This window comes from Camelus ferus, chromosome 7 (assembly GCF_009834535.1).
Source record: "Camelus ferus isolate YT-003-E chromosome 7, BCGSAC_Cfer_1.0, whole genome shotgun sequence".
Taxonomy (NCBI): domain Eukaryota; kingdom Metazoa; phylum Chordata; class Mammalia; order Artiodactyla; family Camelidae; genus Camelus; species Camelus ferus.
In genome coordinates this window covers 37,132,859-37,144,858 of record NC_045702.1, presented here as the reverse complement: position 1 = coordinate 37,144,858, position 12,000 = coordinate 37,132,859, and the positions used below count along the sequence as shown (strand labels likewise).

The 12,000-nt window shown below is 40.0% G+C and overlaps 1 protein-coding gene across 4 annotated transcripts in view; it reads left to right on the top strand.

The window, feature by feature from the left end:
- The first annotated feature begins 8,378 nt into the window (after positions 1–8,378).
- Positions 8,379–12,000, top strand: part of SEPTIN7 (septin 7) — a 97,926-nt gene continuing 94,304 nt past the window's right edge. For 2 of the 4 annotated variants that reach the window (XM_032483723.1, XM_032483721.1), the window contains exons 1-2: positions 8,387–8,594; positions 10,118–10,119. In XM_032483723.1, the coding sequence (XP_032339614.1) occupies positions 8,534–8,594; positions 10,118–10,119 (63 nt within the window). In that variant the 5' untranslated portion in view covers positions 8,387–8,533. Of the gene's footprint in view, positions 8,595–10,117; positions 10,120–12,000 lie in introns of all 4 variants that reach the window. The other 2 variants (XM_032483720.1, XM_032483722.1) reach the window with 2 other exon arrangements.

Genomic DNA, 12,000 nt, shown 5'->3' with positions numbered 1-12,000 from the left:
TATAACAATCTCTTCCTATTTGCAATACTCAAGTTGCGTTTTTGGGGGCTTCTTTTTCGGTGTTGCTTTTTTTTACCCTATTTAGTTTCCTAAGACACATATGAACTCTGAAAGTATATGCAATTATTTCCAGAACATTTGGGGTGTTTACTATGTGCAAGGCTATTATGGTAGGTCTGCACAAGATGAAAAGATAGCTAAGCTTTAGTCTATCCTCAGGGTCTGCAGTCTCATAGAAAAAGTAATTCATGGTCATATTTGCACACAGATTTGCAAAAACAGCTAAATTTTAGAGAAAACATTTTAATTGTCTAGTGCTCATTGACAGTGTCTAAATGTCACTGACATTCAGCTCAAATCAAAACATATTTTGAAATAATAAGCAATTAAATGAACACTTTTATCAGAAACAAGGATTTTAGAAGAGTTTGCTCACTTGTGTGTCATAAAATGCAAAAGGAAAAGAGTTACACCCATGCTATATGTGAACTATAGGGCTATAGAGTAATATAATATCATCTGCAGTACATCTGCTTCATTTAAATTCAAATTCTAACATTTATAGTTTCAGTAGTTGGTATCGTGGCCTTATTCATGACATGAAAAAAATACTTGAGCCAGTTCTTGAATTTGTTGGTAGCTGATACAGCTATGAGGTCTCTTCCAACTCCTAAGGTATTGGCCTTTGTTAAGATACAAATGTAGCCTTTTGGAATAAGAACTCCAGGAGGAAATACCTATAGTTCAACACTAGTGTTTAATGCCGTGTTGCTACCATTTCAGATGCTAAAGATGGTCATTATTTTTGTTTCCTAAAATCCGTTTATCTGTTTATAGTGATTGACTGGCCAAGTGTTATCATTTACTGCCAAATTTTTCAAAGCAAATCAAGGGGAAAAGAGTATCAACTAAAAGCTATAAATAAATCTCAATCACAATTCCTTCTATGAAATGGATCAGATCATAGGGAACAATCACAAACATGATCATTTGACTTTTATTTTCTTATCAGATGCATAAGTATCACCCTAAAATAGGATTCAATCAGTTTTAAATGATTAAAGGTGAAGTACAAGAAAGAGTCTGTAAGTTGTTGGGAGCCAGATAAAGGGAGTAATGACACACTGTTTTAGTTATTACTAAGCATGTGTCCTCTGCCAGCAAGCCCCCATTGTAATCCAGTGCTGTTGCTTCACATAAAGCAAGCACATTCGTCTGGCACAGGCATCTGCTTCCTCTCGGAATTTCCTGTTTTCCTGGATATGAACTCTGTGAGGTGCACCTTCAGGAACTAGTCACTCACTCAGAGGTCTGCTAGGAAAAGTGATATTGAGAGGGTAGGTTCCAACTGCTTAAAATGACAGCCTTGTTCCAGCGTAACACATTCCAGCCACATCAACTTACATAAGTTCAATTCAATTCACTTGTACTAATGTCTTATATAGCAGGAGGCATTCAATCATTGCCAAAGTCAATATATTAAGTCTGGTTGTTGAAGGCAGCTAGTTTCCCATAAAACCATGTGTCCCTATTTCCTATTTCAGTCAGTTTATGATTCAGTGGTAGGAAATGCCAAAGGGAGTTGGTAACAACGGCATTTTCCACTTATAATAGATTTTTTTAAATGTACTTTTGGATTTTTCTCCAATATTGTGCTTAGTGATATTTCTACTGTGTAATCAGATTGTATAGCTCACAACAAGGTGATGATTGGCAAGAAAACCTCGAGGTAAATGGTTTCTTCCCTTCTCTCAGTCCCAGAGGCAGCTGTGCTGTCAATCTGTTAAAAGGGACATGGAGTCCTCAGAGGAAACTGGGACTCTCATCTGCATTAGAACTAAGTTTCCAGGAGAGCCCTGGAATTTGAAAATTCCCTGAGGCTCCAGTGATAAGTTGAGATTAATCAGGCCTCCCAGGGCAGTCTGGATTCAGACATCCTATTTCAGTGCTGCTTTCTACCCTCCTCCCTCCTCCCTCCTTGGCTGGTGGGAAAAAGAGAAACTCCTCCTTCTAAGGTAAAGAATTTAAGAATGAGAGCTATTTGCTGTTTGTTTAAATCTTTGGTCTTCAAGTTGCATGGTTCTCGCCTTTTATTTTATTTTCTTGTTATTACTGCTATGTCTTTTGGCTTCTCTTCCTCTGTGGGGCAAAATTTGATCTTTACAAAGGAAGAGGAAGTATGAGGCCTTATTTTTTCTAATTTCTGTTCACTAGTTGTATAACCTTGCAAGTGTCACTCGACTTCCTGTGTCATGTAGATTCTTAATCTGTAAAAGGGCATGTCAATATCCATTCCCTTTAATTTGCAAAATATTAACACTTATTTTAGATTATTTGATCTCAACAGAACTTTCCTCTAATGACTACGCAATTTAGTCATGAATTTAACACTAGAATGCACTCTTCATTTTCAAATATTTTAAATTTAAATGCAAAAACATTTAAACCATACTTACGTTGGTTCCCTGTGTCTCGTTATACTTAAAAGAGATTTGGTGGGTAGTAGAATATTTCTCTTGAGGAATATCTTGAATTATGAGATTTCATATCCTAAATCTGACTTGAACATAATATACTCCCATATTCACTAATGACACTAAATTAGTTTCAGCTTTTGTGAATAACTTATGTCTTTAATTTTCACAAGAAGAAAAGTTTTAGTTAATGGCTCTTTATTTTACACATCATTTCTCAATCCTCTTCCACTGTCCTTCAGAGGAGGAATAAAAAGCACTCAAGGGCTTTTTTAGATATTTGGACATTACTGTTAACAAAGAAATATTTCAGATTGCCTAACCCATTTCATAAAATACAAATCTGAAATTTCAAGCACCACCCCTTCCATTCCAACCTGACTGTGTCCACTAAGTTTTGGCAGTGTAGAAAACAGGACAGACTTGTTCTATAGGAAGTGCCATCTCACTTACGCTGTCACTTTCTGAGTTGGACTTCAAGGAAAACCTTCATATAGTCTCATACCATTCACATATTCACATGTCCTTCTTCTTGCATTAAAGGTAGAAATACCTGAGAATTATATTAACAAACAAACAAACAAAAAGAACAAACCCAAAACCAACCAACCAACCAAACAAAAAATAACAAAAAGGTAAGACCCAGAACTTACCAGACCAAATGTCTAGCAATTGAGAATAGGATTTATGACAACAGAGGAACAGATTTCTTCATCTGAGATACTGTGTATTGGAAGAGCATGAGGTCTTTGAATCTTATCTCAGGCTCTCACATATTCTGAGGCCTTGAGTAAATCACTTCACTGAACATTGGTTTCCTCGTTTAAAAAATAAGGGTAATATCTGTTTCACAAAACTGTAACATGGATTAAATTTTAGTGATATGAAATGCTGGCTATAAAAATTCTTATCTTCAAGTCAACTATCAGATTATTATAGGTAGTCCTGGTTCTATTACCAAAGATAGAATGTTAGTCCATATTTATCATAGACAATTACCAAAACAACTGTATTTGTATAACATTCCATAGTTTACAAAGCATATTCACGTAAGGAATACTTTCACTTAGGCAAATTCGGATAATAAGCCTGGGTATTTTTTTGCCTATTCAGATTTTAATTCTGGGCATTTGGGGAGAAGCTTTAAGAATCATTAAGCAGTAGTGTGCCAGGCTTTTAACAAACTGACATTCATTAATTATTTAATACTTCCACAATGAACACACACAATATGGGCTAGTGCAGCAGTTCTCAAATTTTGGGGCTCAGGATCCCTTTAAAACATTTGTACAAATTATTGAGGATCCCAAAGAGTTTTGTTTATGTGGAATATATTTATTGATACTTACTGTATTAGAAATTAAAACTGAGAATGTTTTAAAAATATTACTTATTCATTAAAAAATTAATCCATTACACATTAACATAAATAACATATTTTTATGAAAAATAACCATATGTTCCAAAACAACAACAAAAAATAGTTTGAAGAGTGCCATGCCATTGTTTTACTTTTTTGCAGATCCCTCTAATGTCTGGCTTAATATTAGACAGCTGGATTATTTATGTGTTTTTTGCATTCATTCTGATGTAATTATCATACTTCCTGTAGTCTCTGGTAAACTCCATTATATGCTTGTGAGAGACTGAGAATGATAAAGGTAAAAAAAAGAAAAAAAAAGGTCTTAGTGTTAGAATTAAAATAATTTTGACCTCTTGGATTCCCTCATATCTCAGAGGCTTCCCTCAAGGGTTCCTCATTCCACACTACGCTAGTGTCTAGGACCCAGTTGTGACTCAAGAAATATTTGCTGAATGAAATAATGAATACCATGCCTTGTGCTAGGCATTGGAGGGTATACAAGTGAACAATACAAGAGTCCCTGGCCTTAAGGAGCTTAGACTCCAATGGAAGAGACAAATACTTACAAAATTGTGCTATTAGTACCACCATAGGAGTAAATATAAGATACTATGGTGGGTAAGTGGGTACCTTGCCCAATCTTGGGACAACAAAGAAGGCTTTTAGAGAAAATGAGGAGACTTAAAGGAGAAAGTCAGGTATGGAATGCAAGTATAAGAAGGAGAATGAAGTGTCTCAGACATAGGGAGAAGCAAGTCTTGCTAGAGTTTAAAGAGAGAGCAAGGCATGGTAGATTGACCAGAAATAAGAAAATGTGTCATGTAAGTTTCCTGAGGGAAAATTAGAAGACTTCTAACAAGGGACTGACATAGTTAAAGTTTAGAAAGATCATTCAAGGTACAATGTGAGGAATGAAGTAGAATGGTGTAAGAGGCAGAAAGACTACTGTGGAAAGTAGAGGCAGGAGATAATACTGGCTTAGCTGGAATAGTAGTGGTGGAGATGAGCGAAGTGGAGAGATTAGAGATGTATGAGAAGGGAAAACTGTCAGGACATTCTGATAGCTGTAGGAGGTGAGAGAGAGGGAGGGGCTGAGTACAATACCCACATTTCTGGCTTAGGCAGTTGGGTTGATGATGATACCATGTATTGATTGGGATCATAGAAGCACATGTGAAAATATAATGAAAGTGAAGAGTTTAATTTGGTATATACTGTTTTGAGATATCTTGGAACATCAGGACATGTATTTTGAAAGCAGTCAGGTATGTAGATTTGTAGTAAGAAGAAAGAACTGGACTAGAAATTTATATTTAGGAGTCATCAGCATAAATATGGTCACTGAAGCCATGAAGTCAACGAGATCACCAAAGGAGAGTATAAAAAGTGAGATGGGGTAAACTAAGACACAACTCTAAGATACAGGGACATTTAAGTGACAGGCAGAAGATGGAAGGCCTAGAATGTAAAATAAGCCAGAGATCTAGGAGGAAAACGAGGAAAGTGTGGTTTCACAAATCAAGGGATGTAAATGCAGCAGGCTGTGGTTGCTAGTATGTTCATGAAAAAAAAAATTTTTAAACGGTTCACTGGGTTGAATGAAAAGGTTGTTAGTGACCTTTTGAGAATTTCAGTGGAGTGATAGGAACAGAACCAAGAAGCTTATTGAATGGATAATCCATTGCGAGAAGTTCTTGGGAAGGCAGGAGGAGACAGAATCCAAAGTGTAGGCCAAAGAGATGGAATACAGGGAACATGTGAAAATATGAGCCTCAGAGGGGAGACATCTGATCCATTATGATGTCTGAAAGGATGGGTGTAGATGCAGGCAGGCTTATGAATGTGGAGGCAGGAAGTTGTTGGAGTTGCTCTATGATGGGTTCTATTTTTTTCGCTAAGAATAAGTGAGGGAGATGGTTTGAAAACAATGGAGAAAATCTGAAGTGTCTGTTGTGGAAAAGAGAGCTAACTAGGGAAACAAGCACTGCTTGGCAAAGTTTAAGACCCACTTGAGGCTGTACACTGTAAATATGTTGTAGAAACAATCCACATAGTCTATCCAGATTTGAGGTCAGTTTTTTGGTTTTAAAAAACTGTTTTTTGAATCAGAAGGTTAAGGTCCAGACTGTATTTTATTTACAAATACAATACTGCAAGACAGTGCAGTAGATATAATGAAATTAATAAAATAATTCTCTCTCACTAACTCCTTATGGAAGAAATTCCATAGGATGTCATCATCTCACTGCCAATAACCGTCCATTTAATTTTCAGTGGAAAGTGGTGAAGCTATTACTGTGTGGTATGGAATCTGTAGGACAGCATGAACAAACCTCAGGCAAAGAAGTTAATAATATTATTTATATTAAGAATTTATCCATTTTCTGCGAGCAAAATAACAAAATTCACCTCTTTCATATCCATTAAAAAAATCCCTCAGAGAAACATATCAATAGAGATGGGAGGAAGAGATTTTCTTCTTTAAAAACTATTAGATTTTATTAAATAATAGTATTCAGCATAATTTTATATTTTACAACAATCTGTATGTAGGTAACATTTATTAAGAATTTACTATGGACCGAGCACATTTAATTCTAACAAAAAGTCCATTCGATAAATATTATTCTCATTTATAGGTGAGGAAACTGGATTACAGAAAGGTTAAGCAACTTGTTCTTGGGCATATGGCTGGTAAATGGGAGAGCTGGGGTTTGAACCCAGGCAGTTTGACTCCAGAGGCTACACGTTTAAATTCCCTGCTGTACTGCCTTCTTCAAAAAAGAAATTTAACAAAACTTCCCAAAGTAAAAACACTCATGTGAAGTTTCAAAAATTTAATACAATGATTGGTTGAGCAGACAAGGTATAACACTTTATGAGCAATTCAGTACAAATGGAACTTAAACAGTACTAAGACACAAAAGCTATTTCTTTAGATAAAATTTCCTTCATTAAAAAAAATTACTTGGAAACATTTCAAGTATACAGAAGAGTATAGAAAATAATTACAATTTAACACCCATGTATCCACCACCTTTAAAATTTTGCTACATTTCCTGCAAACTACTTTTGGTAGAAAATAAAACATAGATACAAGTGAACCCAGTTACATGCCCTTCTCTTTCTGGAAGTAACCCTATTCTTTCTGAATTTGGTATCTATCATTTCCTTATATGATTTTCATAGTTTGATCTCACAGTTTCTTAATTTTAAACTTTTATTTATTTATGGTATACCATATACATCTTTCTGTGAGTTGCTTTCTTTTTTTGCTCAATATTTTGTAAATGAACTCTAAATTAATACTAGTAGCTTTAGTTCATTGATACCCATTTTTAGCATTCTGTGCAATAATGTAACTTACTCATCCCTTCTCCTGTATGTGGACATTTAAATTGTTACACTAATATAAGCAATGCTGCCATGAATATTCTTGTGCAGGCTCATGACAATTACATATTTATACAATTCCATAATACGCAGCTTAACAGAAAAAATAGTATGTGTGCATGAACTATACAGCGAAGACGGCGATTAGTTTTCAAGAAAGGTACAAAACACCGCGGGGTTGTTCTGAGCAGTGAGGCTACTTTCACTAGAAAGTATTTGGAGAAGACTCCACTCACCGAGCAACATTCATGCCTAATTAATAGTACGAGACCACACATTTTAACCCTTCATTACTCTTTAACTGATACCCAACAGTTTTATGTATGTACATTCATTTCCCCAATTAAGTGTGAGCGCCCCACGACCGAACCAGGCGCCCACAAGCTGAGCCAATACGAGTGTGACCGTGGAAAATCCGCAGTGGAAGCTGCAGTAGCCGATCTCTTGGCTGTGCCAGGACACCAGACTGTGACAGCGCGAGGGCAATGTTGGGGCAACCAGAGCCTAATCTCACTTTCCACTCCGAAAGCCAAGGAAGCTGAGAAAACGGGGATGGACTGGGCATAGACACCTGCCTCGAAGTGTCTCTTCACTTGCACTCACAATAACGCCAAGGCAGTAGCTAGGATCCCAGGCGGGTACGCGGCCCCCGCCCTGATCGTTACCTCCCGGTCTGGCCTCTTCCAGCGGCGCCTCTTGGCCTTACGCCAATTTCCAAGGAAGCGCTAAGGCCAACCGGGCGGCTCCCCCAGCTCTAAAACCTGACGTGAAATTGCGCGGGGCTGCACTGACGGCCGGCCATCTTTCATTCGGGCAAAACCACACCCTCGCACCCCACCGGCCACTCCCTCTCAGCGTCCCCAGGCTTTTCACCCACAAACATAAGGCGTTAACCTTAGAGGCAGTGTGAAAGAAACGCGCACAGAGCGCTGACTATCCATGACCCCGTAAGTGCTAAATCCCGCCAATTTTAACAATGGCGGCTAAACCCGAACAGCAAAAGAGCGTTGACACCAATGAAGTCATGCTCGAAAAACGAGCAAGTCCGCGGGGCAGCGAGGAAGTAATCTCGCGAGATCGAAGCAAGCCTCCGCTCGGCCCGGAAGCCTCGTCTGAGGGGGCAGGGGGCGGGGGACGGAGGAGGGAGCAGGAGTCGGGCGAGAGCCAGTGGAGGAGTCCGCCTGCTGTCGCCTGCGTAAGCTGGGCAGCGACGCCGGGCGGCTACGCCGCGGAATCGGCGTAGGCGGCTTTGGAGAATTCGCGGGCTGCGCTGCGCCCAGGCTGGTCGCGGAGGGGGGAGGGGATGTCGGTCAGTGCGAGATCCGCTGCTGCTGAGGAGAGGAGCGTCAACAGCAGCACCATGGGTGAGTCTCAGCTTTGGGCCGTCGCCACTCGGGTCGGCGGTTCGGGACGCAGCTGGGCTCTACGGCCCCCTCACTGGGCGGGGGGAACGCCCTGAGACGAGGCGGGGGGCTACGGCAAAATGAGGTGCGGTGGCGGCGACGGCGGGCCCGGGGCGCGGCGACGGCGGGCCCGGGGGGAGGGGAGGCGGCGGCGGTGACAGTTTGAATTGAATGCGAGGAGAGCCGAGGCGGCGGCATTTCCTGTGCGGCGGCGAGCGGGCCTGGGGACCCGGGAGACGTGAGCCGCGGCCTCCGTCGCCGCGGCAGGAGCAGCCTGAGCGGGGTCGTATTTGCCTGGCCCGCCCGCTCTCCACGGCCCTGCTCCCTCCTGTTGGCGGCCGCAGCGCTCGCGGCGGAGCTCCCCTCGTGGGGGAGTGGGCCTGGCCAGGAGGGTGGGGATGTGTGTGCGGGCCCGGGTGAGAGCGCTGTGTGGGCCGGACCGGGAGGGCGGCAGCAGAGAGGGAGGAAGAAGGATGCACCAGGCTGAAGCTGCGGTGGAGGCGGCGGCGGCGGCTGCAGCGGCTCCAGCAACCGCGTCGCCTCCTCGCTCCCCCTCCCCGCCTCTCGGGGCTTTCTTTCCCCAGGCGCGGCCCTGAAGGCCGGCGGATGGCGGGTGAAGCTTGAGTACGCAGGATAAGGAGCCTGATTTGGGCTTAATTTGTAGAGAAAAGGGAAAAGAGAACATTTCGGAAGGGCGCCCTCCCGAGGAGCGGAATGGGTGGGAAGGGTCGCTGGAAAAGGGAGGGAGTTGCAGACACAGACTGCTGATGTTTAAGGAAATTAATATTTGAAAATATTTCAGTATTTTCCGTTTATTCTCTTAAGAAGCCCTTTCATTTCCTTTCCTCCTCCACGTATTGGAAAAAGAAAATGGCCATTTCATTCACATTTTCCACTCTTGAGTTCAATTTCATACTTTGTAGTAGGAAATAAGCAACTGAGATTTTTTTTAAAACACATTTCCATTTGCTGACTTACATTTGGAGAGTACACTGTTTCTAATCTGGGTTTTGTGGTGTAGGGTAAGAATTTGTTACGTCCAGGTGTTTGCTTAGATACTGAAACAGTTTATTCTTGCGACGTTATTGTTATAGTTCATCTTTAAGATTTCTTTTGGATTTGTTATTTTGATGAAATGGAAGAATATCTTCGTTAGTGCCCTTAATAATCTGAATGAACAAATAATCTAGATTTAAAAGCATTTTACTTATTTTATGTATTTATGTACAAGTAGGTTATGAGTATAGTCAACAGCCCCCCCCCCCCCCCCCCGTTTATGAACAAGATGAGGAGGAAACTTTTTAGGCATTAAGTGTATAGGTACGGATGAATTTTATGGAATCCTGGTTGACTAAAGGATGGTGCCTTAGCAGGATAGAAACAGTTACTAAGCTAGTTAATGTTGCTTGGACCCCTTATTCCTCCAAATAGCAAGGGAAGGAGCAAGGCGGGGAGGGCAGGAAACAGCCTTTCATCCTACCCAGCTGTTCAGTGGGTGGGGCTAGAGGAGATTGGGTTGAGTGAAGCTATGAAATAAATGTGGAAGCTACATAGATGGTTTGTATGGTAGCATTGTGTCCTTCTGTGATGCGACAACATGATGGAGCCAGGTCTTCTCCATACCGTTATTAAAAATATCACATGCACTCTTAGGCTCCAGGAATTGAAGTTCATAGCTGAGAAATTTATTTTGTGTTTATGTCAAGATTGTAACAGAAAGACAATTATAATTGTGTAAGTTGAGAGTTTTTGGTTTCTGGTTTTGATTTGGAGATAAGGTTTATGGATTATGTCTCAAAAGTTTGTTATAAAATCGATTCTTTGGATTTGTATGTTTTTCCATAGAAATAATCTTAAATAAGAACATGTCAGGACTTCTGAGCTGGTCTGAGACAAGGTAGGATTCCTAACAGATCTTAGAGCAATTGTAGAGGGTTAAAAACAACACACACACACACACACACACACACACACACACACACACACACACACTTGGGGAGGAAGAAGAGTTAGATTTCCAAGGTCTCAATAGTGGGGGGGTAGTCAGATGAGTAGATCAGTTGGACTGAAGATAATGGTAGAGCAAGTTGGTTTCAGACTTTCTGTAATTTGATGGTGTACATACTCACTGTAGACTCTATTCTGGGATTTGCCAAAAGAGTATTGTTAGCTAATTAAATTACCAGCTGAGTACTTATTTCACATTTTGAGCTAATAAGCTATCTTCAATTTTTGATTAGAGGTTGAAAATTTTATTTTAACTTTAACATTTATGCATTTGACTAAATTTTGAGACAAAACTGATTTTTTGTATTTTTTTTTCCTGTACAAATTTTGGACTGTCAATGACATAAGATTTATTGTACAATGTAAGTGATGTAAAAAAATGTGTTTTTGAGGAGTAGAATTTTAAGGTAGCATAATTATGGGTTAGGCTTGCTAGATGAGAGCATACTGTTAAATGTAGACTGTTGGTCTCTACAGTAGTGTTTTGCAGACTGCAGGTTGAAACCTATTAGTGGGCCTTGAAGTCAGTTTTGTAGATTTCTACCAATACTTTTTTAAAAATAGGAAAGAATTAGAAAATATCAGTACATTGCACTTAATATAACTTTTCTGGGGGGTGAAGTTTATAAGTATTGTGTATTAGATTGGGATATAACTTTTTTTAATTAAGAATTGTCAGAAAGTTTGTAAAAAATACTTGAGGGATGTGCAGTATGGAGGGTCAAGTTGAAGGTCATTAAACTTTATGGTAGAGTTTGGAGGTCTTAGTGTGAGGAGAGAAGACTTTCAGTGCTATTAACCATATATGGCTTTTTCTTATTTTGAATTTATTTGTTCTGTACTCTATGTAGCTAGTGTGTTAGAGAGATCTGGGGCCTATTCTTGCTTGACAGGAGGTCATCTCCCAAAGTTATATAGAAAACAGGATGTGCCCCAAAAGAAGGTAGTATCATATTCAATGTCTCTTTACTCAGCCTTCAGGAGAAAAAAAAAATTATCTTGTCCTTTTACATCATCGGAGATCAAGAGAGCCAAATTCTGAGCATGAGCCTGGGGGAAAGGGGCCAAGGAGGCAGCTTGGTTTGCATTTAGCATGGAAGGTCTTAGGCAGGACACACAAGTCCTTGTGATTTGTACCTGGTGCAGTCCAACTTTGCAGAGGTAGGGATTACATATAGGGATTTGAGTTCAAAGTATTAATAATTAGAAATGTAATGATTAAGAATAGGGGCTTTGGTGTCAGATGAGTTCAAATCCTGACTTTGCCACTTACTAGATGTATCAGTCAGAATAGGTTAGGTTAGTGATTCTCAAACGGATGAAGGACTTTTTTCTTTCTTTTTCTTTTCTTTTTTTAAAT